Here is a 27,845-nt window from a genome sequence, read left to right as displayed (position 1 = left end):
AGCAGTATGGCAGGCCGGGCATGAAGAACACAGGAACACTCTGGCTGAAAGATAAAGGACATTTGCTGCCTCTCGGACAAAAAATGGATTGTAAACATGTTGAGAAACACAAGGAAGATCAACTGACAAGATATACATTTTCCAGCAGTTGACAAGTCTCAGTAGTCAAATTAACATTTTATATGAGAGAGAGCGAGAGACCACTGTTTATAGTTTATGTAGCTGATATGGGATATGTGAAACGTCTGGCTGCACTGCTATCCCAGAATGCAGCAAGCTATCCCAGAATGCACTTCAAAGTGATGCATCCTGTCCCGAGAGGTCTCCTCACCCGTTTCCCCTTTCACGCTCCTCCTCCTTTTCGCCCCCCACCTATCCTCCTCCCCACCTCTCCTCCTACCCTCTCTCCTCCCTCTCCTCTTTGTGTCTTGGTGAACGTACTAATAGACTACTATCCAAAAACCCTAACCACAACCCTAACCCTAGCTTCATGTCTACACCCCTACTCAACCCAAACTAGCCAAAACCCTAACCCCTACCCTTACCTTAGCTTCATGTCCACACCCCAGCCTAACCCTAGTCAAAACCTCAACCTTAGCTTAATGTCCACACCCCAGCCTAACCCTAGCAAAACCTTAGCCCAAGACAAGAAAACAGTTCAACTACTCATATGTGATTCCCAAGATTACATAAATACTAAAACATGTAAATCCGAATTTAGAACTTCTACCCTGAAAATTGGACTCCATAGAGTTTGGTTGAAAATACATTTCCTATTAAAAAGACGGATGGGTATATGATTTGAGGGGATATAGAGGATATGTAGTCTAGCTATAAGAGTACATCAGATATATGCAGAACTTTCTTCTTTTTAATGACCTGTGTAACAAAGGGAGGACAGGAGCGATAGAGTGATAGAATATAGAGGAGGGGTAGCTCTAACAGCCGGTGTATCCCTGGGGGGATGTTGCGGCTCCAGTGAACAGGACTAAGGGCCCATCGCTGCCAGAAACCATTAGACACAGAATATGTTCCCCTGCCTCTGCTCCCAACATAGAACTACATTAGAATGGACATTCCCATTGTAATCAAGGTTCTGTGGCCGGTATGTGCATAGTAGTCATTCTATTTCTATGGCTCACACTGTCCACTAAGAACCCAGAACACTGAATGTTGGTTGTAATGCTCCTCCCTCCTGACTGTTCTGTCTAGCTCTGATCTACTTCCATGACAATGATAATTAGTCCTGGGATGTCTGCCATGGCACAGCATGCACACACACACACACACACACACACATGGAATGTGGAGTGAGGAAGACATGCCTGGGTTATCTTGGAGCCAGCTATCTGCATGCCAGACCATGGACAGACAGTGGAACGGCATGGCAGGCCTTTCTACAGTTGCAGCCATGCTGAAAAGCAGAGTCTCTAAGGAAATTAATAATGAGGATTCACCATTAGAGCTACGCAGGCCTAAGCAGGGCTGACATGCTTTCATTTAGATGGGCATTCTGTGAGAGAGAGGGGGGAGACAAATAAGTAGAAAGCATTGCTTTAGCTTGTGAGAGCGTACACACTCACTCAGTCTTGGCTGCACAGTGGTAATGGCAATACTGGACATGCCAGGGTTAGTGACCATAGACTTAGACATGACTGCAGACCTGGAGGGCTGGATGGAGGTACCGGTATACAACATTTCCTTATTACGGCTTGAAAGCGAGGCCTGTGCTATTACAGTGGGGAGTGAGGAGTGGAGAGGAGGCTGAATGAGGGGTGAATTGAGCAATCTCCAAATCCTCCTCAGCCCCCTACAAAGGATCTCCATATGCACGGTCTGCTCGCATCCTGAATTATCCATGACCGCAAAATAGACTCCCAGCGATCGCTGCCTACATTACATGAGATATTGGTATGTAAAATAATGCGAAGGATCTCCATATTGCCTATGCATGGCAGGCTGCTCTGGGCTTATGGGCTTACAGTTCAGTCACTGTGTCCGACTGACCAATCAGTTTGTGGAAGAGGTATTTCTATGGCGATGATAATGTAATAAATATGACTTGGTGCCAATGGGGCTATTTGTTAAGTACTTCCTTTGATCGTAGGGAAAATCATGTCTATTTTGGATAGTATACACCCACACACTCCATAAACACACACACACGCACCCCCCCAACACGCACACACACAGTCTCTCTCCCCATACGCATCCACCCCTATACACACAAACAAAGAAAAATCATCAAACACCATCAAGCTGTACTATGTCCTCCTTAATCCAGTAGGAGACAAAGCAGACAGACAGAAGGTAGTCCCTCACAGCTGACAGCAAGGGACATGGTTGCTGGGGAAACAGATAGGCCAGACAACGATGGCCCGACACCTTGGGGAATGGATGGGCCCTCTGGATTGACAGGAAGAGAGATGCAGGGTATGTGTGTGTGTGTGCGTGCGTGCATTCGTGTGTGAGAGAGAGCGAGAGAGAAGAGAGGCAGGCAGCTTCATTCATCTTTTGGAATGGATTGTGGTTCTGTCTGTGTAGGAGTGACAGCTGCAGCTCAGGGCTGGGTAGAGGAGGGACAGTGTTACTGCTGTTAGTTTCCCTGACAGATGCCTCTGAATATGTGAGACACTGTGAATGCATCATCATCCTCACCATCCACAGAGTGACTAACAGTGTGTCGTGTTCTGACTGACTGTATGGATGTCTGACTGGGATTAACTTGTGTTTGACCTATATTAATGAGTTGTATTAGATTTAGAACAGCACAAAACTATCCAACCAAACTATATCTTTCTTCAGCAACAAAAAGTGAAACGTAAAATACCACATGAGAAATACAAATGAAGGACCTGTTTTAAAAAGTTAAATATACATCCCTCCGTTCTCACTTCCTTGCCGGAATCTTCCAATCAAATATGTGAGATTAGGATGCGTTTATAAAATATTAAAATAGGGCCCATGTTAGAGACGCGTACTAGATGGCCCTCTGCTGCCATGGTATGGTTCAAGGTGGGAATGACAAGATGGGACTGTACCTCTCGCAGGTTAGCGTTTCTTGTCCTGAATCTTGTTCTGGAGACAGCTCTGCAGTGTGGTCAATAGCTGGCACAGCCACAAAGTAATAATGTCTGATTTTAAACCTAACCCTAACCACACTGAAAACCGTAATTCCTAACCCTAAACTTGAATAAAAACCAAAAAGCACATTTTTGTTTTCATGAATTTAGCTTATTTTGACTTTGCAGTTGGTCTAAGGCTAACAGTTCTGCGCAGTTCTGCCTCCAGGACAAGACTCATGACAATAAACGTCAACCTGCACAACATACTGTATAGTCAGTGTATAGTGGCCCCAATCAACTTTCTCTTCTGTTGGGCTTGATGAAAATAAGTACTTACTTATCAATTCCAATAGTCAATGTTCTGTGGAGATCTTAATGTATAAGTGAGGTTGGGAACAACTTGATCTAGAAAACAACTTTTTACTAACTTGATGACAGAGTTGTGGCACTGGTGTTTTGCTTCTTCTACAATGTGATTCGTTGTAGATTCCCAAAGGTGCATTCTACGACCATGTCTGTAATGACAACTGCATCACTGATTGAGATGCAGACAGACTGTTCTTCCAATGCAGCTATGGAGAGGCACACAGTTAATATCATCCAGATTTGTTTTTCAGAATAATAAAGTGCATGTGAAATCAAGGGGAGATTAACATTTAGCCTAGCACAATAATAATATCACAATCTAAACAGAGCATTTAACAATCATGTTGACCAATTTAGCATATATACGATATGCATATAATAATTAGTTAAATTGTAAACCTTTAAAATAACAATATTACATACTTATAGACTATTATACTCTCAATCCTTGGTTATAAATGGGGAATTATACGCATTTATAGAATTAGCCAAGTCCACATAAGCCTCTTATCTTGCAATATAGTAAGCGTGCTGCTTTTTCACTCAAATGCACATCAAGAGAACATTGCATAAATAATATAATTGTAGCTAGAAGACAAAAGCACAAATTCCAGCCAACTGGCTTCTTGGATGCTTCGGTTTTTTAGCGTTTTCTCGGTTCTGGCGGAGGGAAGGTTGTCTTGGCGCGTGCGCACTTCTGTCTCTCCCTCTATCCTCCTGACCTCCTCCCGATTTCTCTTCTCTGCGGCGCAACTTGGTCCCCCTCCAATTGAACAACTACACACCCATATTACAGCCATACACACACATACTACACACATGAGGGATGGCCGTCGCTGTCTTCGGAAAGATTCTAATCGGCATTTACGTGGAAATCAAACGGAGTGATGGTAAGACAGAGATCTCCCCTTGTCGACCGCTAGCTAGCTAGCTGGGTGAAGATGCATTTTTCATTGAGGCGCTGTCGCGTTAGCTACATCATCTTTGTTGCTTCCAGGCAGCGCCTAGGCAGGCAGGATGCTGAGTTGGATAACTAGCGTAGCAATGGCATGGAGATCTGTGCTCGGCGCTATTGCCATGTCCCTGTCTGACATAGCGTCACAGTCTGACATAGCGACCCTGTCTGACATAGCGGCTGTCAATCAAATGGGTTATTACCTGAATGACGTAGCCTTTAGTGGATAAGGCTAGCCGGCTAGCTAGTAGCAGGGAGGATGCATCCACCTGTGCGGTTATAGGCCGTGCTGGCAGGCAATGATACTCCATTCATCCGCTATAGCATTTAGCTAACAGGCAACGTGGGAATAGTCACAGTAGACTGTTCAGCTCTAGCATGCATGCGCTTATCATTACAGTAGCTTACACTCTCATTGAACAAATATCGGGTGATCATCTTGATTTCATTGCTTTGTGATTAGATTACAATGGCCTATCATATCCACTTCATTCCCTGGGTGTGATATTATGGGGTGATATGGTGTATGGTGGATACATCTAAGTGCATCTCCAGAATGATGATGATGATTTGTGACTGTTGTCTTTGCTCGGATCTGTGCTAGTAGTAGACAAATGTAATCAAACATCAGGACCACGCCCATTGCGCATAGTAGCCTAGTATTGTAGCTGGCAGTAGCCACTGAATATAGCCTACTAGCTACTACTTTATAAAGTAGGGCTTGTTAGTCTAAAGTGAAAAGTATTTGGTTGCTATTTATTTCATTCCCACCTGTTCTTGCTCTGGGGAAGGACTAGCAAAATACATGCTCTGTTAGTGTTTCAGCAGCATTGAAAATACATGCCCTGTTAGTGTTTCAGCAGCAATGAAAATACATGCCCTGTTAGTGTTTCAGCAACAATGAAAATACATGCCCTGTTAGTGTTTCAGCAGCAATGAAAATACATGCCCTGTTAGTGTTTCAGCAACAATGAAAATACATGCTCTGTTAGTGTTTCAGCAGCAATGAAAATACATGCTCTGTTAGTGTTTCAGCAGCAATGAAAATACATGCTCTGTTAGTGTTTCAGCAGCAATGAAAATACATGCCCTGTTAGTGTTTCAGCAGCAATGAAAATACATGCCCTGTTAGTGTTTCAGCAGCAATGAAAATACATGCTCTGTTAGTGTTTCAGCAGCAATGAAAATACATGCCCTGTTAGTGTTTCAGCAGCAATGAAAATACATGCCCTGTTAGTGTTTCAGCAGCAATGAAAATACATGCCCTGTTAGTGTTTCAGCAGCAATGAAAATACATGCTCTGTTAGTGTTTCAGCAGCAATGAAAATACATGCCCTGTTAGTGTTTCAGCAGCAATGAAAATACATGCTCTGTTAGTGTTTCAGCAGCAATGAAAATACATGCCCTGTTAGTGTTTCAGCAGCAATGAAAATACATGCCCTGTTAGTGTTTCAGCAGCAATGAAAATACATGCCCTGTTAGTGTTTCAGCAGCAATGAAAATACATGCCCTGTTAGTGTTTCAGCAGCAATGAAAATACATGCTCTGTTAGTGTTTCAGCAGCAATGAAAATACATGCTCTGTTAGTGTTTCAGCAGCAATGAAAATACATGCCCTGTTAGTGTTTCAGCAGCAATGAAAATACATGCTCTGTTAGTGTTTCAGCAGCAATGAAAATACATGCCCTGTTAGTGTTTCAGCAGCAATGAAAATACATGCTCTGTTAGTGTTTCAGCAGCAATGAAAATACATGCCCTGTTAGTGTTTCAGCAGCAATGAAAATACATGCTCTGTTAGTGTTTCAGCAGCAATGAAAATACATGCTCTGTTAGTGTTTCAGCAGCAATGAAAATACATGCTCTGTTAGTGTTTCAGCAGCAATGAAAATACATGCTCTGTTAGTGTTTCAGCAGCAATGAAAATACATGCTCTGTTAGTGTTTCAGCAGCAATGAAAATACATGCTCTGTTAGTGTTTCAGCAGCAATGAAAATACATGCTCTGTTAGTGTTTCAGCAGCAATGAAAATACATGCTCTGTTAGTGTTTCAGCAGCAATGAAAATACATGCCCTGTTAGTGTTTCAGCAGCAATGAAAATACATGCCCTGTTAGTGTTTCAGCAGCAATGAAAATACATGCCCTGTTAGTGTTTCAGCAGCAATGAAAATACATGCCCTGTTAGTGTTTCAGCAGCAATGAATATGTCTTCATTGTTTTATTATCTGCAACTGTATGACTGTTTTTTATCAAGCAACTGTATGTGACTGTATTTTTGTATGTTTGTTGTAATTTGGACTCATCGCAAAGAGAAGAGCTTTAGCTGTTTAGAATGAGACCTTATGGAAACAAACCATTTTGCATGTACAGTAACATAACGAAAAGCAAACAATCTAATGTTGACATGCATAAAAGCTTTTGACAACCAACCAGATCCAGGGATATTGACACATCTGTCACTGAAGGCCTCTTGCCCATCCTGGCAGATTCTGTCTGGTCTCATCCTCCTCTTTGGTCAGTGTGATCTAATGTATTTTGGTCATGGCTGCATTTCAATAGTCAGTGTGTATAACTGTATGAGTCTACAAGTGTTTTCTCTTGTCTATGGCAGCCAGGACGAATTCATCATGACGTGGTCACATGGCTGAATGAAGATTTTATGGTTCTGTAGCCTGTAGTAGTCTACAATACAGATGTTATCTATATGTTTATAACATGTATCTTGCAGGTCGAATCCACCAGGCCATGGTGACATCACTGAATGAAGACAACGAGAGTGTCACGGTGGAGTGGATAGAGAATGGAGACACGAAAGGGAAAGAGGTACTGTGTGTGTGTGTGTTACGCATTCATGTCTGACCCCCTATCAGCTTGTATCAGAAAGAGGATTTACTGCAAATCAGCTTTCCTATAGATGTCCTTAAAGTGGAACTAACAACGTTTTAACTACTTTGTAGATATGAAACAAACAGACAATGGTAATACACTACATATACAAAGTATGCGGACACCTCTTCAAATGAGTAGATTCGGCCACACCCATTGTTGACAGGTATATAAACAGGTATATAAATTGAGCACGCAGCCATGCAATCTCTATAGACAAACATTGGCAATAGAATGGCCTTACTGAAGAGCTCAGTGACTTTCGACATGGCACCGTCATAGGATGCCACCTTTCCAACAAGTCAGTTTGTCAAATGTCGGCCCTGCCAGAGCTGCCCAGGTCAACTGTAAATGCGGTTATTGTGAAGTGGAAAAGTCTAGGAGCAACAACGGCTCAGCCGCGAAGTGGTAGACCACACAAGCTCACAGAACGGGACCGACAAGTGAAAATCATCTGTCCTCGGTTGCAACACTCTACAGAGTTCCAAACTGCCTCTGGAAGCAACATCAGCGCAATAACTGTTCGTCGGGAGCTTCATGAAGTGGGTTTCCATGGTTGAGCAACCGCACACAACCCTAAGATTACCATTCTCAATGCTAAGCGTCAGTTGGAGGGGTGTAAAGCTCGCCACTATTGGACTGTGGAGCAGTAGAAACGTTTCACCGTCTGGCAGTCCAGCGGACTAATCTGGTTTTGGCGGATGCCAGGAGAACGCTACCTGCCCGAATGCATAGTGCCAACTGTAAAGTTTGGTGGATGAGGAATAATGTTCTGGTGCAGTTTTTCATGGTTTGTGCTCCTTAGTTCAATTGAAGAGAAATATTAACACTACAGCATACAATGACATTCAAGAGTATCTATTTATGTAGCAAGCTAAAAACGTGGAGCCTAACGTTAACTAGGTAGCTAGCTGCTAGGAGGATGTCAAGTCATTGAAGGAGTGGGTGAGTGACTGACGTTTTCCCCTCATATCGTTTTTTGGTGGCTACACAGCTAGAGATGCAGGTGTCATTTGGTTAGCTAGCAAGACCTTGAACGGCTTATCCTGTTAATTAACATATCTTGCATTCACAAGTTAACTCTGGCTATCTACTCCGATTTCAGAACACTCTCGTCTGAGTGTGCCAGAGCGTAGAGTAACGAATGAATTTACGAACACGCACAAAACACAGGGTGAATGTTCATTTTTTAATTTTTAATTTAACCTTTATTTAGCTAGTCAAGTCAGTATGACCGACAAGTCGTTCATACTAGGCAAGTCAATATGACCGGAGTCAGGAAATATAGGCACAAAAACAAATAGTTAGTCACAAACGTCTAGATAACATGTAAACAGCCTAGACATATAGATCATAACTCTTTAGATAGGTGAACTGTTGGAATCATAGAAATAAAATGATTTATATTAAGAAGCAAAGTGGAAAGCAGAGTTGTCTTGTTTGGAACAATCTGTTGACTGCATTTGACAGAACAGCATGTAAACTTACACTGAGTATACAAACATTAAGAATACTTGCTCTTTCCATGACATAGACTGGCCAGATTAATCCAGGTGGTGAAAGCTATGATCCGTTAGTGATGTCCCTTATTAAATCCACTTCAATCAGTGTAGATGAAGGGGAGAAGATGGTTTTTTTTTAAAGCCTTGAGACATGGATTGTGTATGTGTGCCATTCAGAGGGTGAAAGGGCAAGACAAAAAAATGTAAGTGTCTTTGAACAGGATATGGTAGTAGGTGCTAGGCGCACCAGTTAGTGTCAAGAACTGGGTTTTTCACGCTCAACAGTTTCCCGTGTGTATTAAGAATGGACCACCATCCAAAGGACATCCAGCCAACTTGGCAAAACTGTGGGAAGCATTGGAGTCAACATGGTCCCTGTGGAACGCTTTCGACACCTTGTAGAGCCCATGCCCCGACTAATTGAGGTTGTTCTGAGGGCAACTCAATGGTAGGAAGGTGTTCCTAAAGTTTGGTATATTTACTGTGATTCCTACAGCAAGGAGGAACTGCACTGCTCGATTGACAGGGGTGGGGCTTTTGTGTGGGAAGCATCCTCAAGAGCACAGAGGGAGAGAGAGAGACAACAAACAGAGTAAACTATAAAAACGGACGTTACACTACACGCTGCTGTGTGGCTCTCTTGCGATGTAGACATTGCACATGTCAATATTTAGATTTTGATGTGAATTAGATTCATTGTGCAGCCCTTAGTGTGTGCGCGTGAGCGAGCTCCTTCACACGTCTTTTTTAAAACATAGCCTATTTCTCTTCTTAAATGTCACTGGTTAATCAACCTCACTGCACATGAAGCGAAAAAGTGTGACTTTCTTGTCTTCCTGAGTTATCGAGATTACTTTATTAGTCCATACAAGACAAACATTTGTCTTCAGCTTTTTTTCACCCAACACCACCAATACAGTGGGCTTTGGAATTATTGGACCCCATGATAAACATTAGCAAAAAATACTTTATAATATAAATACTGAACTTTTTACAACGGGTGGATTGGAATTCCCATGGTTAGAGCCTGTCCTGCCCATGACATACTAGGCGACACACACATGGCCAGTACATTCATATAAAAGTGCCATTGTTTATGTCGTTGCCTAGCAATGCACTATTACCACTACTTATACTACTAGCCATACCATTATTGGATACCTTGATAAAGATTAGGAAAAAATACAGTATAAAATAGTATTGAGCCTATATTGTATTTTTTTTTTAACATAGGGGTCAAAATGACTGGATCCCCTGTTTTCAATACTCCAACACCCTCCCCTTGCGAGGATGACGACAATGAGCCTTTTTCTAAAATGTTTTATGAGATTGGAGAACACATTGGGAGGGATCTTAGACCATTCCTCCATACAGAATCTTTCCAGATCTTTTATATCCTTTGTCTGCGCTTATGAACTGCCCTCTTGAATTCAAACCACAGGTTTTCAAGTCCAGAGACTGAGATGGACATTTCAAAATGTTGATTGTGTGGTCAATTAACTTTTTTTTTTGTGGATTTTGATGTGTGCTTGGGGTAGGGTTGCAAAGGGTCGGAAACTTTTGGGTAAATTTCCATAATTCTTCCTGACATTTTCCATGGGAAGTTAATTTGGGGAATTTTGCTTAAATTCATCAAAAAAGTTAGCTTATAACAGTGAACCTTTTTTTTGTGGGATACACATAAGGCAATTCTAGGTCTTGTGGCATATTTTGGTTAAAACTATACACAATTCAATGGAATTGCAACCCTCTGCATGCACAGTACATTCTTCCATCACATGTGCAGTGCACTCTTCCATCACATGTACAGCTGATTCTTAAGATCTTGCACACTAATGAGATACTATTGAGCCCACACTACTACACTGTCTGAGACAAGGACTACATGCTTTCTGGTAAGTTTTTATTACAATACTGGGTGGGGTGAATATATGTTATATGACAAACATGATTTTTGTTCTTTTTAAAACATTTATCTTACAAAGTTGTTGTCTAATCAAACTGCTTAACTATTTATCTTTACAAACAGCAGAGGGAACACCCCCCTATCCACATCGATGGAACAGTAGTGGAGAGGGTAGCAAGTTTTAAGTTCCTCGGCATACACATCACAGACAAACTGAATTGGTCCACTCACACTGACAGCGTCGTGAAGAAGGCGCAGCAGCGCCTCTTCAATCTCAGGAGGCTGAAGAAATTCGGCTTGTCACCAAAAACACTCACAAACCTCTACAGATGCACAATCGAGAGCATCCTGGCGGGCTGTATCACCGCCTGGTACGGCAACTGCTCCGCCCTCAACCGTAAGGCTCTCCAGAGGGTAGTGAGGTCTGCACAACGCATCACCGGGGGCAAACTACCTGCCCTCCAGGACACCTACACCACCCGATGTTACAGGAAGGCCATAAAGATCATCAAGGACATCAACCACCCGAGCCACTGCCTGTTCACCCCGCTATCATCCAGAATGCGAGGTCAGTACAGGTGCATCAAAGCTGGGACCGAGAGACTGAAAAACAGCTTCTATCTCAAGGCCATCAGACTGTTAAACAGCCACCACTAACATTGAGTGGCTGCTGCCAACACACTGACACTGACTCAACTCCAGCCACTTTAATAATGGGAATTGATGGGAAATGATGTAAATATATCACTAGCCACTTTAAACAATGCTACCTTATATAATGTTACTTACCCTACATTATTCATCTCATATGCATACGTATATACTGTACTCTATATCATCGACTGCATCCTTATGTAATACATGTATCACTAGCCACTTTAACTATGCCACTTTGTTTACTTTGTCTACATACTCATCTCATATGTATATACTGTACTCGATACCATCTACTGTATGCTGCCCTGTACCATCAAATCAAATCAAATCAAATGTATTTATATAGCCCTTCGTACATCAGCTGATATCTCAAAGTGCTGTACAGAAACCCAGCCTAAAACCCCAAACAGCAAACAATGCAGGTGTAAAAGCACGGTGGCTAGGAAAAACTCCCTAGAAAGGCCAAAACCTAGGAAGAAACCTAGAGAGGAACCGGGCTATGTGGGGTGGCCAGTCCTCTTCTGGCTGTGCCGGGTAGAGATTATAACAGAACATGACCAAGATGTTCAAATGTTCATAAATGACCAGCATGGTCGAATAATAATAAGGCAGAACAGTTGAAACTGGAGCAGCAGCACAGTCAGGTGGACTGGGGACAGCAAGGAGCCATCATGTCAGGTAGTCCTGGGGCACGGTCCTAGGGCTCAGGTCCTCCGAGAGAGAGAAAGAAAGAGAGAATTAGAGAGAGCATATGTGGGGTGGCCAGTCCTCTTCTGGCTGTGCCGGGTGGAGATTATAACAGAACGTGGCCAAGATGTTCAAATGTTCATAAATGACCAGCATGGTTGAATAATAGTAAGGCAGAACAGTTGAAACTGGAGCAGGAGCATGGCCAGGTGGACTGGGGACAGCAAGGAGTCCTCATGTCAGGTAGTCCTGGGACATGGTCCTAGGGCCCAGGCCAGTTGAAACTGGAGCAGCAGCATGGCCAGGTGGACTGGGGACAGCAAGGAGTCATCATGTCAGGTAGTCCTGGGGCATGGTCCTAGGGCTCAGGTCCTCCGAGAGAGAGAAAGAAAGAGAGAAGGAGAGAATTAGAGAACGCACACTTAGATTCACACAGGACACCGAATAGGACAGGAGAAGTACTCCAGATATAACAAACTGACCCTAGCCCCCCGACACATAAACTACTGCAGCATAAATACTGGAGGCTGAGACAGGAGGGGTCAGGAGACACTGTGGCCCCATCCGAGGACACCCCGGACAGGGCCAAACAGGAAGGATATAACCCCACCCACTTTGCCAAAGCACAGCCCCCACACCACTAGAGGGATATCTTCAACCACCAACTTACCATCCTGAGACAAGGCCGAGTATAGCCCACAAAGATCTCCGCCACGGTACAAATATAATAATACATGCCATTTAGCTGACGCTTTTATCCAAAGCGACTTACAGTCATGTGTGCATACATTCTACGTATGGGTGGTCCCGGGAATCGAACCCACTACCCTGGCGTTACAAGCGCCATGCTCTACCAACTGAGCCAAAGAAGGACCATATTATTGGGTACCATGTACCCCACAACCCAAGGGGGCAACCCAGACAGGCCGACCACAACAGTGAATCAACCCACCCAGGTGACGCACCCCCAGGGACGGCACGAGAGAGCCCCAGCAAGCCAGTGACTCAGCCCCCGTAACAGGGTTAGAGGCAGAGAATCCCAGTGGAAAGAGGGGAACCGGCCAGGCAGAGACAGCAAGGGCGGTTCGTTGCTCCAGAGCCTTTCCGTTCACCTTCCCACTCCTGGGCCAGACTACACTCAATCATATGACCCACTGAAGAGATGAGTCTTCAGTAAAGACTTAAAGGTTGAGACCGAGTTTGCGTCTCTGACATGGGTAGGCAGACCGTTCCATAAAAATGGAGCTCTATAGGAGAAAGCCCTGCCTCCAGCTGTTTGCTTAGAAATTCTAGGGACAATTAGGAGGCCTGCGTCTTGTGACCGTAGCGTACGTGTAGGTATGTACGGCAGGACCAAATCAGAGAGGTAGGTAGGAGCAAGCCCATGTAATGCTTTGTAGGTTAGCAGTAAAACCTTGAAATCAGCCCTTGCTTTGACAGGAAGCCAGTGTAGAGAGGCTAGCACTGGAGTAATATGATCAAATTTTTTGGTTCTAGTCAGGATTCTAGCAGCCGTATTTAGCACTAACTGAAGTTTATTTAGTGCTTTATCCGGGTAGCCGGAAAATAGAGCATTGCAGTAGTCTAACCTATCCTTATGTACATATTCTTTATCCCCTTTTTGTTAGTTAGATTACTTGTTGGTTATCACTGCATTGTCGGAACTAGAAGCACAAGCATTTCGCTACACTCGCATTAACATCTGTAACCATGTGTATGTGACAAATAAAATGTGATTTGATTTGATTTGATTTACATGGAATTGTACTCATTTTCCTAATCTTTACAGGAAAATGCCACAGGCACTATCTGATGTGTGGAGACATTTCACTGCAGCTAATGTAGAAGGAAAAGCTGTGTACATCTGCAAATACTGTGCCAAATCATATGTGAAGAATGCAACAAAGATGCAGAATCATCTGGCCAAGTGCATAAAGTTTCTTCAGCGCTCACAACAAGCAACCTCTGACAAAAGTCCCTCTACTTCTATTCGAGGTGAAAATGATGAGTCAGACACCTTATCGATACAGCTCATGGTCCTCCTGGAATCGGAAGTTTTTTTTTACTCAATGGAGGAACGTAGTCAGGGAAATGCTGATGAATGTCTTGCTCGAGCTGTGTTTGCAACTGGTTTACCAGCTAGGTAAAGCTCCGCCTTATCTCAGTTCACTGGTCACGATGGCAACACCCACCCGTAGCACGCCCTCCAGCAGGTGTATCTCACTGATCATCCCTAAAGCTAACACCACATTTGGCCGCCTTTCGTTCCAGTTCTCTGCAGCCTGTGACTGGAACGAATTGCAAAAATCGCTGAAGTTGGAGACTTTTATCTCCCTCACCAACTTCAAACATCTGCTATCTGAGCAGCTAACCGATCGCTGCAGCTGTACATAGTCTATCGGTAAATAGCCCACCCAATTTACCTACCTCATCCCCATACTGTTTATATTTATTTACTTTTCTGCTTTTTTGCACACCAATATCTCTACCTGTACATGACTATCTGATCATTTATCACTCCAGTGTTACTCTGCAAAATTGTAATTATTCGCCTACCTCCTCATGCCTTTTGCACACAATGTATATAGACTCCCCTTTTTTTCTACTGTGTTATTGACTTGTTAATTGTTTTCTCCATGTGTAACTCTGTGTTGTCTGTTCACACTGCTATGCTTTATCTTGGCCAGGTCGCAGTTGCAAATGAGAACTTGTTCTCAACTAGCCTACCTGGTTAAATAAAGGTGAAATAAAAAAATAAAAAAAAAAATGGAGATGCAATATGGCAGTCATAGGGTTATTGTCTTGCTGGAAGATCCACTTGCGGCCAAGTTTCAGCCTCCTGGGAGAGGCAACCAGGTTTTTGGCTAAAATGTCCTGGTACTTGGTAAAGTCCATGATGCCGTTGACCTTAATAAGGGCCCTAGGACCCGTGGAAGCAAACATCCCCATAACATCAAAGGCTAAACCCACCGCTGGTGTGTGTGGCCAAAGACCTCTATTTTCGTGTCATATGACCATAGCACTGGTTCCAATCCAAGTACCAATGCCGTTTAGTTAAGTCCAGGCAGTGCTATTGTCAGATGACATGAAAATATAGTTCTTTGGCCACATACACTAATGGTGGGTTTGGCCTTAGAAATAACAATGCATATGCAGAACATAGCTCATCCCTACTGTTAAATATGGTTATGGTGGTGGATCTTTGATGTTACGGGGCTGTTTTGTTTACACTGGTCCTGGGGCCCTTGTTAATGTCAACAACATCATGAACTTTACCAGGTACCAGGACATTTTAGCCAAAAACCTGGTTGCCTCTGCTCATTGGTGTAGCTTGAGAAACAGATGCCTCACAAGTTCTCAACTGGCAGCTTCATTAATAGTACCCGCAAAACACCCGTCTCAACGCCAAGAGTGAAGAGACGACTCCGGGATGCTGGCCTTCTAGGCAGAGTTGCAAAGGAAAAGCCATTTCTCAGACTGGCCAATCGAAATATAAGATTAAGATGGACAAAAGAACACAGACACTGGACAGAGGAACTCTGCCTAGAAGGCCAGCATCCCGGAGGCGCCTCTTCACTCTTGATGTTGAGAGTGGTGTTTTGCGGGTACTATTTAATGAAGCTGCCATAAGCGCAGAAAATGGATATCAAGGATCTGGAAAGATTATGTATGGAGGAATGGTCTAAAATCACTCCCAATGTGTTTTCCAACCTCATAAAACATTTTAGAAAAGGCTCATTGTCGTCATCCTCGCAAGGGGAGGGTGTTGGAGTATTGAAAACAGGGGATCCAGTCATTTTGACCCCTATCTTTATCAGATTTTTGGGGAATTACATGTTAAACAAAATCTCTTTCTCTTGGCTCCGGTTCCTGGTCCATTTCCTCTTATTCTTGTTTCATTTCTTTCATAACCTCCTATTCTTGTTGGCACCGTTCTCCAAATGTAAAAATAAATAAATATCAAAAGTTACTTTTAAATCATCCATGAGGAGTTACCGGTGGTAGTAGTAGTACGCTGCTAGGTAACGATGTAAACAATGGCACTTTTAATGAATGTACTGGCCATGTGTGTTGCCTAGTATGTCATGGGCAGGATAGGCTCTAACAATGGGAATTCCAAACCATCCATTGTAAAAAAGCTCAGCATTTGTTTTATTTATTTTATACAGTATTTTTTGCTCATCTTGAACAAGGGATTCAATAATTCCAGACACCACTGTATATACATACAAACACACATTCGGTTGGAGAGGCTGGAACAGAGTTTTAACATGTTGTACTCTCTCCCCATGCAGATAGACCTGGAGAGCATATTTGCTCTGAACCCAGATGTGGCTCCTGAAGAGGAGGTAGTACAGAGCCCTGAAACCCCTCCTCCTGCTTCCTCCATCTCCTCCGCTGCTAAACAAATCAAGCCACCCAAGGTCATTCAATTATAATGTCCTATACTGTGGCCAATAGCCATATGTCTGTACCGGTGGAGGCTGCTGAGGGGAGGACGGCTCATAATAATAGCTGGTACGGCGCAAATGGAATGGCATCAAACACATAGAAACCATGTGTTTCTATTTGATACCATTCCACTAATTCCGCTCCAGCCATTACCACAAGGCCCTTCTCCCCAATTAAGGTGCCACCAACCTCCTGTGGCCGTACAGTATAGTTTTAAGTATAGCATGTGTCACATCTTCTTCTTTAAGTTTATGTTGTATTCATTTGTCTCTTGTAGAACCGACGAACAATAGCGCCCCCCAAGACTGAAACCCCAGCAAACAGAGGTAAGAAAGCTTCAACATAACATTGGTCTCCAAGATTCCTCGTGTTCCACAGTCTGTACACAATGTAACACTGGATTCAACCAGGCTGCTACATAACATCCTACTGACCCACTGTACCATGAAAGTAATGATAGTATAATAATATATGACATTTAGCTGACGCTTTTATCCAAAGCGACTTACAGTCATGTGTGCATACATTCTACGTATGGGTGGTCCCGGGAATCGAACCCACTACCCTGGCGTTACAAGCGCCATGCTCTACCAACTGAGCCACAGAAGGACCACAGTAGATCTCTATTTGAAGAGTTTATTTCCAAAATGCTATAATCACCCGTTTTTTCAACGGTAATGAGTACCTTCATGTGTGTGTGTAAAATATTGCTGTTCTCAGATTTTTAATTCATAGATTTTAAATGTGAATTATATTTTTATATATATTTTTAACAAAATGCTATATATCCATTGTTTATCTATAATGGAATGATGGTATCCTGTATATTTGACTGTGATATGTGGTTAGCCATCTTAAGATGAATGCACTGGGTATGGATATACACTACCGATCAAACGTTTTAGAACAAGGGTTTTTCTTTATTTTTACTATTTTCTACATTGTAGAATAATAGTGAAGACATCAAAACTATGAAATAACACATATGGGGAATCATGTAGTAACCAAAAAAGTGTTAAACAAATCTAAATACATTTGAGATTCTTCAAATAGCCACCCTTTTTCTTGATGACAGCTTTGAACACTCTTGGCATTCTCTCAACCAGGAATGCTTTTCCAACAGTCTTGAAGGAGTTCCCACATATGGGGTAGCCTAGTGGTTAGAGCGTTGGACTAGTAACCGGAAGGTTACAAGTTCAAACCCCCGAGCTGACAAGGTACAAATCTGTCATTCTGCCCCTGAACAGGCAGTTAACCCACTGTTCCCAGGCCGTCATTGAAAATAAGAATTTGTTCTTAACTGACTTGCCTAGTTAAATAAAGGTAAAATTTAAAAAATGAAATATGCTGAGCACTGCTTTTCCTTCACTCTGCGGTCTGACTCATCCCAAAACATCTCAATTTGGTTGAGGTTGGGGGATTGTGGAGGCCAGATCCTCTGATGCAGCACTCCATCACTCTCCTTCGTAGTAAAATAGCCCTTACACAGCCAGGAGGTGTGTTGGGTCATTGTCTTGTTGAAAAACAAATGATAGTCCCACTAAGCCCAAACCAGATGGGATGGCGTATCGCTGCAGAATGCAGTGGTAGCCATGCTGGTTAAATATGCGGTGAATTCTAAATAAATCACCAACAGTGTCACCAGCAAAGCATCCCCACACCATAACACCTCCTCCTCTATGCTTTACGGTGAGAAATACACATGTGGAGATCATCCTTTCACCCACACCGCGTCTCACAAAGACACGGAGGTTGGAACCAAAAATCTCCAATTTGGACTCCAGACCAAAGGACCTATTTCCACCTGTCTAATGTCCATTGCTCGTGTTTCTTGGCCCAAGCAAGTCTCTTCTTCTTATTAGTGTCCTTTAGTAGTGGTTTCTTTGCAGCAATTCGACCACGAAGGCCTGATTCACACAGTCTCCTCTGAACAGTTGATGTTGAGATGTGTCTGTTACTTAAACTCTGTGAAGCATTTATTTGGGCTGCAATTTCTAAGGCTGGTAACTCAAATGAACTTATCCTCTGCAGCAGAGGTAACTCTGTGTCTTCCTTTCCTGTCGAGGTCCTCATGAGAGCCAGTGTCATCACAGCGCTTGATGTGTGTTATTTCTTACATTGTTACCCCAGGAAATCTTAAGTTTTATTACATACAGTCGGGAGGAACTATTGGATATAAGAGCAAAGTCAACTCACCAACATTACGACCAGGAATACGACTTTCCTGAAGCGGATCCTCTGTTTGGTCTACCACCCAGGACAATGGATCGGATCCCAGCCGGTGACCCAAAACAACGGCGCCGTCGAAGGGGCAGACGGAGCGGTCTTCTGGTCAGGCTCCGTAGACGGGCGCACCGCTCCCGAAGATACTACTAGCCAATGTCCAGTCTCTTGACAACAAAGTAGATGAAATCCGAGCAAGGTTTGCCTTCCAGAGAGACAGTCGAGACTGTAACATTCTTTGTTTCACGGAAACATGGCTCACTCGGGATACGTCATCAGATTCGGTACAGCCACCTGGGTTCATCACGCATCTCGCCGACAGAAACAAACATCTCTCTGGTAAGAAGAAGGGCAGGGGTGTATGCCTTATGATTAATGAGACGTGGTGTGATCATAACAACATACAGGAACTCAAGTCCTTTTGTTCACCCGACCTAGAATTCCTTACAATCAAATGCCGACCACATTATCTACCAAGAGAATTGTCTTTGATTATAATCACAGCCATGTATAATCCCCCCAAGCAGACACATCGACGGCCCTGAAAGAACTTCATTTGACTCTATGTAAACTGGAAACCACATATCCTGAGGCTGCATTTATTGTAGCTGGGGATTTTAACAAGGCTAATCTGAAAACAGGGCTCCCTAAATTTTATCAGCATAACGAATGCGCAACCCGGGCTGGCAAAACCCTGGATCATTGTTATTCTAACTTCCGCGACGCATACAAAGACCTTCTCCGCCCTCCTTTCAGAAAATCTGACCACGACTCCATTCTGATGCTTCCAGCCTATAGGCAGAAACTAAAACAGGAAATGCCCGTGCTCAGGTCTGTTCAACGCTGGTCCGACCAATCAGATTCCACGCTTCAAGATTGCTTCAATCACGTGGACTGGGATATGTTACGCATAGCGTTGGACAATAACATTGATGAATACGCTGATTCGGTGAGCGAGTTTATTAGCAAGCGCATCGATGATGTTGTACCCACAGCGTCTATTAAAACCTTCCCCAACCAGAAACCGTAGATTGATGGCAGCATTCGCGCAAAACGGAAAGCACGAACCACTGCTTTTAATCATGGCAAGGTGACCGGAAACATGACCGAATACAAGCAGTGTAGCTATTCCCTCCGCAAGGCAATCAAACAAGCTAAGCGTCAGTATAGCGATAAAGTAGTCACAATTCAACAGCTCAAGAGGTGTGTGGCATGGTCTACAGTCAATCACGGACTACAAAAGGAAAACAAGCCCCGTCGCAGACCACGATGTCTTGCTCCCAGACAAACTTTACAACTTCTTTGCTCGCTTTGAGGACAATACAGTGCCACTGGCACGGCCCGCTACCAAAACCTTCACTGCAGCTAATGTGAGTAAAACATTTAAACGTGTTAACCCTCGCAAGGCTGCCGTCCCAGACGGCATCCCCAGCCATATCCTCAGAGCATGCGCAGACCAGCTGGCTGGTGTGTTTACGGACATATTCAATCAATCCTTATCCCAGTCTGCTGTTTCTACATGCTTCAAGAGGGCCACCATTGTTCCTGTTCCCAAGAAAGCTAAGGTAACTGAGCTAAATGACTATTGCCCCGTAGCACTCACTTCCGTCATCATGAAGTGCTTTGAGAGACTAGTCAAGGACCATATCACCTCCACCGTACCTGACACCCTAGACCCACTCCAATTTGCTTTCCGCCCCAATAGGTCCACAGACGACGCCATCGCAATCACACTGCACCCTGCCCTAACCCATCTGGACAAGAGGAATACCTATGTAAGAATGCTTTTCATTGACTACAGCTCAGCATTTAACACCATAGTACCCTCCAAACTCATCATTAAGCTTGAGACCCTGGGTCTTGACCCCGCCCTGTGCAACTGGGTCCTGGACTACCTGACTGGCCACCCCCAGGTGGTGAGGGTAGGAAACAACATCTCCACCCCGCTGATCCTCAACACCGGGGCCCCACAAGGGTGCGTTCTCAGCCCTCTCCTGTACTCCCTGTTCACCCATGACTGCGTGGCCATGCACGCCTCCAACTCAATCATCAAGTTTGCAGACGACACTACAGTGGTAGGCTTGATTACCAACAACGACGAGACGCCTACAGGGAGGAGGTGAGGGCCCTCAGTGTGGTGTCATGAAAATAATTCACACTCAATGTCAACAAAACAAAGGAGATGATCGTGGGCTTCAGGAAACAGCAGAGGGAGCACCCCCCTATCCACATCGACGGAACAGTAGTGGAGAAGGTGGAACGTTTTAAGTTCCTCAGCGTACACATCACGGACAAACTGAAATGGTCCACCCACACAGACAGCGTGGTGAAGAAGGAGCAGCAGCGCCTCTTCAACCTCAGGAGGCTGAAGAAATTCAGCTTGTCACCAAAGACACTCACAAACTTTTACAGATGCACAATAGAGAGCATCCTGTCGGGCTGTATCACCGCCTGGTACGGCAACTGCTCCGCCCATAACCGGAAGACTCTCCAGAGTGTAGTGAGGTCTGCACAACGCATCACCGGGTGCAAACTACCTGCCATCCAGGACACCTACACCACCCGATGTCACAGGAAGGCCAAAAAGATCATCAAGGACAACAACCACCCGAGCCACTGCCTGTTCACCCCGCTATCATCCAGAAGGCGAGGTCAATACAGTTGCATCAAAGCGGGGACCCTGAGACAGCTTCTATCTCAAGGCCATCAGACTGTTAAACAGCCATCACTAACATTGAGTGGCTGCTGCCATCATACTGACTCAACTCCAGCCACTTTAATAATGGAAACATTTAACAAAGCAAATGAGATGATGGTGGACTTCAGGAAACGGCAGAGGGTCAACTTAATCAACTTATCACTAGCCACTTTAAACAATGCCACTTTATATAATGTTTACATACCCTACATTACTCATCTCATATGTATATACTGTACTCTATACCATCTACTGCATCTTGCCTATGCCGTTCGGCCATCGTTCATTCATATAGCTTTATGTACATATTCTTATTCATTCCTTTACACTTGTGTGTATAAGGTAGTTGTTGTGAAATTGTTAGATTACTTAGATATTACTGCATGGTCGGAACTAGAAGCTCAAGCATTACGCTACACTCACATTAACATCTGCTAACTATGTGTATGTGACCAATAGAACTTGATTTGATGGTTTTCGCGACTGCACTTGAAGAAACTTTCAAAGTTCTTGAAATGTTCCTTATTTACTGACCTTCATGTCTTAAAGTAATGATAGACTGTTGTTTTTCTTTGCTTATTTGAGCTGTTCTTGTCATAAAATGGACTTGGTCTTTTACCAAATAGGGCTATCTTCGGTATACCTTCACAATTGATTGGCTCAAACGCATTAAGAAGGAAAGAAATTCCACCAAATGAACCTGTTAATTTAAATGCCTTCCAGGTGACTACCTCATGAAGCTGGTTCAGAGAATGCCAAAAGTGTGCAAAGCTGTTATCAAGGAAAAGGGTGGCTATTTGAATAATATATTTTGATTTGTTTAACACTTTTTGGGGGTTACTACATGATTCCAAATGTGTTATTTCATAGTTTTGATGTCTTAACTATTGTTCTACAATGTAGAAAATAGTAAAAATATAGAAAAACCCTTGAATGAGTAGGTGTTATAACACTTTGCAAATATTTCTGAAACTCTTAGTTTCTGTTTCAAAAGAAGCAGAAACTGTGAATAAATGGGGAAAATAAAAGGCCCATCTGTGAATACATGGGGAAAATAAAAGGCCCATCTGAGAATAAATGGGGAAAATAAAAGGCCCATCTGAGAATAAATGGGGAAAATAAAAGGCCCATCTGTGAATACATGGGGAAAATAAAAGGCCCATCTGAGAATACATGGGGAAAATAAAAGGCCCATCTGAGAATAAATGGGGAAAATAAAAGGCCCATCTGAGAATACATGGGGAAAATAAAAGGCCCATCTGAGAATACATGGGGAAAATAAAAGGCCCATCTGAGAATGCATGGGGAAAATAAAAGGCCCATCTGAGAATAAATGGGGAAAATAAAAGGCCCATCTGAGAATAAATGGGGAAAATAAAAGGCCCATCTGAGAATAAATGGGGAATATAAAAGGCCCATCTGAGAATAAATGGGGAAAATAAAAGGCCCATCTGTGAATACATGAGGAAAATAGCCCTCAGGCACCGTGATATCTGTGGAGAGCAAGACAGAGAGCGAAAAACCATGATATCTTTAGCAATAGTCTAAATATACAAATACACAGATGGAAAAGAGAGAGAGGGTCTGGGGAGAGATAGCTAACTTAGTAATGGAAATGAGAGAGAGAGAGCGAGAGAGAGTGGGGAGTGATAGCTAGTTTAGTAATGGAAAGGAGAGAGAGGGTCTGGGAGAGATAGCTAGCTTAGTAATGGAAAGGAGAGAGAGGGTCTGGGGAGAGATAGCTAGCTTAGTAATGGAAAGGAGAGAGAGGGTCTGGGGAGTGATAGATAGCTTAGTAATGGAAAGGAGAGAGAGGGTCTGGGGAGAGATAGCTAGCTTAGTAATGGAAAGAGAGAGAGTGGGGAGTGATAGCTAGCTTAGTAATGGAAAGGAGAGGAGAGAGAGTGGGGAGTGATAGCTAGCTTAGTAATGGAAAGGAGAGAGAGGGTCTGGGGAGAGATAGCTAGCTTAGTAATGGAAAGGAGAGAGAGGGTCTGGGGAGAGATAGCTAGCTTAGTAATGGAAAGGAGAGAGAGGGTCTGGGGAGTGATAGATAGCTTAGTAATGGAAAGGAGAGAGAGGGTCTGGGGAGTGATAGGTAGCTTAGTAATGGAAAGGAGAGAGAGGGTCTGGGGAGAGATAGCTAGCTTAGTAATGGAAAGGAGAGAGAGTGGGGAGTGATACCTAGCTTAGTAATGGAAAGGAGAGAGAGTGGGGAGTGATAGCTAGCTTAGTAATGGAAAGGAGAGAGAGGGTCTGGGGAGTGATAGGTAACTTAGTAATGGAAAGGAGAGAGAGGGTATGGGGAGAGATAGCTAGCTTAGTAATGGAAAGGAGAGAGAGGGTCTGGGGAGAGATAGCTAGCTTAGTAATGGAAAGGAGAGAGAGGGCCTGGGGAGAGATAGCTAGCTTAGTAATGGAAAGGAGAGAGAGAGAGAGTGGGGAGTGATAGCTAACTTAGTAATGGAAAGGAGAGAGAGGGTCTGAGGAGAGATAGCTAGCTTAGTAATGGAAAGGAGAGAGAAAGCGAGGGTCTGGGGAGAGATAGATAGCTTAGTAATGGAAAGGAGAGAGAGAGGGTCTGGGGTGAGATAGCTCGCTTAGTAATGGAAAGGAGAGAGAGGGTCTGGGGAGAGATAGCTTAGTAATGGAAAGGAGAGAGAGGGTCTGGGGAGAGATAGCTAGCTTAGTAATGGAAAGGAGAGAGAGTGGGGAGTGATAGCTAGCTTAGTAATGGAAAGGAGAGAGAGTGGGGAGTGATAACTAGCTTAGTAATGGAAAGGAGAGAGAGGGTCTGGGGAGAGATAGATAGCTTAGTAATGGAAAGGAGAGAGAGGGTCTGGGGAGAGATAGCTAGCTTAGTAATGGAAAGGAGAGAGAGGGCCTGGGGAGAGATAGCTAGCTTAGTAATGGAAAGGAGAGAGAGGGTCTGGGGAGTGATAGCTAGCTTAGTAATGGAAAGGAGAGAGAGGGTCTGGGGAGAGATAGGTAACTTAGTAATGGAAAGGAGAGAGGGGTCTGGGAGAGATAGATAGCTTAGTAATGGAAAGGAGAGAGAGGGTCTGGGGAGAGATAGCTAGCTTAGTAATGGAAAGGAGAGAGAGTGGGGAGTGATAGCTAGCTTAGTAATGGAAAGGAGAGAGAGTGGGGAGTGATAGCTAGCTTAGTAATGGAAAGGAGAGAGAGTGGGGAGTGATAGCTAGCTTAGTAATGGAAAGGAGAGAGAGGGTCTGGGGAGAGATAGATAGCTTAGTAATGGAAAGGAGAGAGAGGGTCTGGGGAGAGATAGCTAGCTTAGTAATGGAAAGGAGAGAGAGGGTCTGGGGAGTGATAGATAGCTTAGTAATGGAAAGGAGAGACAGGGTCTGGGGAGTGATTATTATTATTATTATATTATTATGAGAGAGAGTGGGGAGTGATAGCTAGCTTAGTAATGGAAAGGAGAGAGAGTGGGGAGTGATAGCTAGCTTAGTAATGGAAAGGAGAGAGAGGGTCTGGGGAGAGATAGATAGCTTAGTAATGGAAAGGAGAGAGAGGGTCTGGGGAGAGATAGGTAGCTTAGTAATGGAAAGGAGAGAGAGGGTCTGGGGAGTGATAGATAGCTTAGTAATGGAAGGGAGAGAGAGGGTCTGGGGAGTGATAGGTAGCTTAGTAATGGAAAGGAGAGAGAGGGCCTGGGGAGAGATAGCTAGCTTAGTAATGGAAAGGAGAGAGAGGGTCTGGGGAGTGATAGCTAGCTTAGTAATGGAAAGGAGAGAGAGGGTCTGGGGAGAGATAGATAACTTAGTAATGGAAAGGAGAGAGGGGTCTGGGGAGTGATAGATAGCTTAGTAATGGAAAGGAGAGAGAGGGTCTGGGGAGTGATAGGTAGCTTAGTAATGGAAAGGAGAGAGAGGGTCTGGGGAGTGATAGCTAGCTTAGTAATGGAAAGGAGAGAGAGAGAGAGTGGGGAGTGATAGCTAACTTAGTAATGGAAAGGAGAGAGAGGGTCTGAGGAGAGATAGCTAGCTTAGTAATGGAAAGGAGAGAGAAAGCGAGGGTCTGGGGAGAGATAGATAGCTTAGTAATGGAAAGGAGAGAGAGAGGGTCTGGGGTGAGATAGCTAGCTTAGTAATGGAAAGGAGAGAGGGCCTGGGGAGAGATAGCTAGCTTAGTAATGGAAAGGAGAGAGAGGGTCTGGGGAGTGATAGCTAGCTTAGTAATGGAAAGGAGAGAGAGGGTCTGGGGAGAGATAGGTAACGTAGTAATGGAAAGGAGAGAGGGGGTCTGGGAGAGATAGCTTAGTAATGGAAAGGAGAGAGAGGGTCTGGGGAGAGATAGCTAGCTTAGTAATGGAAAGGAGAGAGAGTGGGGAGTGATAGCTAGCTTAGTAATGGAAAGGAGAGAGAGTGGGAGTGATAACTAGCTTAGTAATGGAAAGGAGAGAGAGGGTCTGGGGAGAGATAGATAGCTTAGTAATGGAAAGGAGAGAGGGTCTGGGGAGAGATAGCTAGCTTAGTAATGGAAAGGAGAGAGAGGGCCTGGGGAGAGATAGCTAGCTTAGTAATGGAAAGAGAGAGAGGGTCTGGGGAGTGATAGCTAGCTTAGTAATGGAAAGGAGAGAGAGGGTCTGGGGAGAGATAGGTAACTTAGTAATGGAAAGGAGAGAGGGGTCTGGGAGAGATAGATAGCTTAGTAATGGAAAGGAGAGAGAGGGTCTGGGGAGAGATAGCTAGCTTAGTAATGGAAAGGAGAGAGAGTGGGGAGTGATAGCTAGCTTAGTAATGGAAAGGAGAGAGAGTGGGGAGTGATAGCTAGCTTAGTAATGGAAAGGAGAGAGAGTGGGGAGTGATAGCTAGCTTAGTAATGGAAAGGAGAGAGAGGGTCTGGGGAGAGATAGATAGCTTAGTAATGGAAAGGAGAGAGAGGGTCTGGGGAGAGATAGCTAGCTTAGTAATGGAAAGGAGAGAGAGGGTCTGGGGAGTGATAGATAGCTTAGTAATGGAAAGGAGAGACAGGGTCTGGGGAGTGATAGGTAGCTTAGTAATGGAAAGGAGAGAGAGGGTCTGGGGAGAGATAGCTAGCTTAGTAATGGAAAGGAGAGAGAGTGGGGAGTGATAGCTAGCTTAGTAATGGAAAGGAGAGAGAGTGGGGAGTGATAGCTAGCTTAGTAATGGAAAGGGAGAGAGGGTCTGGGGAGAGATAGATAGCTTAGTAATGGAAAGGAGAGAGAGGGTCTGGGGAGAGATAGGTAGCTTAGTAATGGAAAGGAGAGAGAGGGTCTGGGGAGAGATAGCTAGCTTAGTAATGGAAAGAAGAGAGAGGGTCTGGGGAGTGATAGATAGCTTAGTAATGGAAGGGAGAGAGAGGGTCTGGGGAGTGATAGGTAGCTTAGTAATGGAAAGGAGAGAGAGGGCCTGGGGAGAGATAGCTAGCTTAGTAATGGAAAGGAGAGAGAGGGTCTGGGGAGTGATAGCTAGCTTAGTAATGGAAAGGAGAGAGAGGGTCTGGGGAGAGATAGGTAACTTAGTAATTGAAAGGAGAGAGGGGGTCTGGGGAGTGATAGATAGCTTAGTAATGGAAAGGAGAGAGAGGGTCTGGGGAGAGATAGGTAACTTAGTAATGGAAAGGAGAGAGAGGGTATGGGGAGAGATAGGTAACTTAGTAATGGAAATGAGAGAGAGAGAGTGGGGAGTGATAGCAAGCTTAGTAATAGAAAGGAGAGAGAGGGTCTGGGAGTGATAGCTAGCTTAGTAATGGAAAGGAGAGAGAGGGCCTGGGGAGAGATAGGTAGCTTAGTAATGGAAAGGAGAGAGAGAGAGAGTGGGGAGTGATAGCTAACTTAGTAATGGAAAGGAGAGAGAGGGTCTGAGGAGAGATAGCTAGCTTAGTAATGGAAAGGAGAGAGAAAGCGAGGGTCTGGGGAAAGATAGCTAGCTTAGTAATGGAAAGGAGAGAGAGAGAGTCTGGGGTGAGATAGCTAACTTAGTAATGGAAAGGAGAGAGAGGGTCTGGGGAGGGATAGCTAGGTTAGTAATGGAAAGGAGAGAGAGGGTCTGGGGATAGATAGCTAGCTTAGTAATGGAAAGGAGAGAGAGAAAGTGAGGTTCTGGGGAGAGATAGATAGCTTAGCAATAGAAAGGAGAGAGAGGGTCTGGGGAGAGATAGCTAGCTTAGTAATGGAAAGGAGAGAGAGGGTCTGGGGAGAGATAGCTCGCTTAGTAATAGAAAGGAGAGAGAGGGTCTGGGGAGAGATAGCTAGCTTAGCAATAGAAAGGAGAGAGAGGGTCTGGGGAGAGATAGCTAGCTTAGTAATAGAAAGGAGAGAGAGGGTCTGTGGAGAGATAGATAGCTTAGTAATGGAAAGGAGAGAGAGGGTCTGGGGAGAGATAGGTAGCTTAGTAATGGAAAGGAGAGAGAGGGTCTGGGGAGAGATAGCTAGCTTAGTAATGGAAAGGAGAGAGAAAGCGAG

At 44.1% G+C, this 27,845-nt stretch overlaps 1 protein-coding gene across 1 annotated transcript in view; it reads left to right on the top strand.

The window, feature by feature from the left end:
* Positions 1-4,115: 4,115 nt before the first annotated feature.
* The window catches only part of LOC118376712 (kinesin-like protein KIF2A), a 42,833-nt gene continuing 19,103 nt past the window's right edge, over positions 4,116-27,845 (top strand). Inside the window, exons 1-4 of the mRNA XM_035763461.2 lie at positions 4,116-4,321; positions 7,112-7,206; positions 16,317-16,445; positions 16,751-16,799. Coding sequence (XP_035619354.1) covers positions 4,258-4,321; positions 7,112-7,206; positions 16,317-16,445; positions 16,751-16,799 — 337 coding nt within the window. The 5' untranslated portion in view covers positions 4,116-4,257. The remainder of the gene's footprint in view (positions 4,322-7,111; positions 7,207-16,316; positions 16,446-16,750; positions 16,800-27,845) is intronic.

Source organism: Oncorhynchus keta, chromosome 12 (genome assembly GCF_023373465.1).
Source record: "Oncorhynchus keta strain PuntledgeMale-10-30-2019 chromosome 12, Oket_V2, whole genome shotgun sequence".
NCBI classification, from domain to species: Eukaryota; Metazoa; Chordata; class Actinopteri; order Salmoniformes; family Salmonidae; genus Oncorhynchus; species Oncorhynchus keta.
The sequence above is the reverse complement of the archived record's forward strand: the minus strand, read 5'-3'. Positions and strand labels throughout refer to the sequence as shown.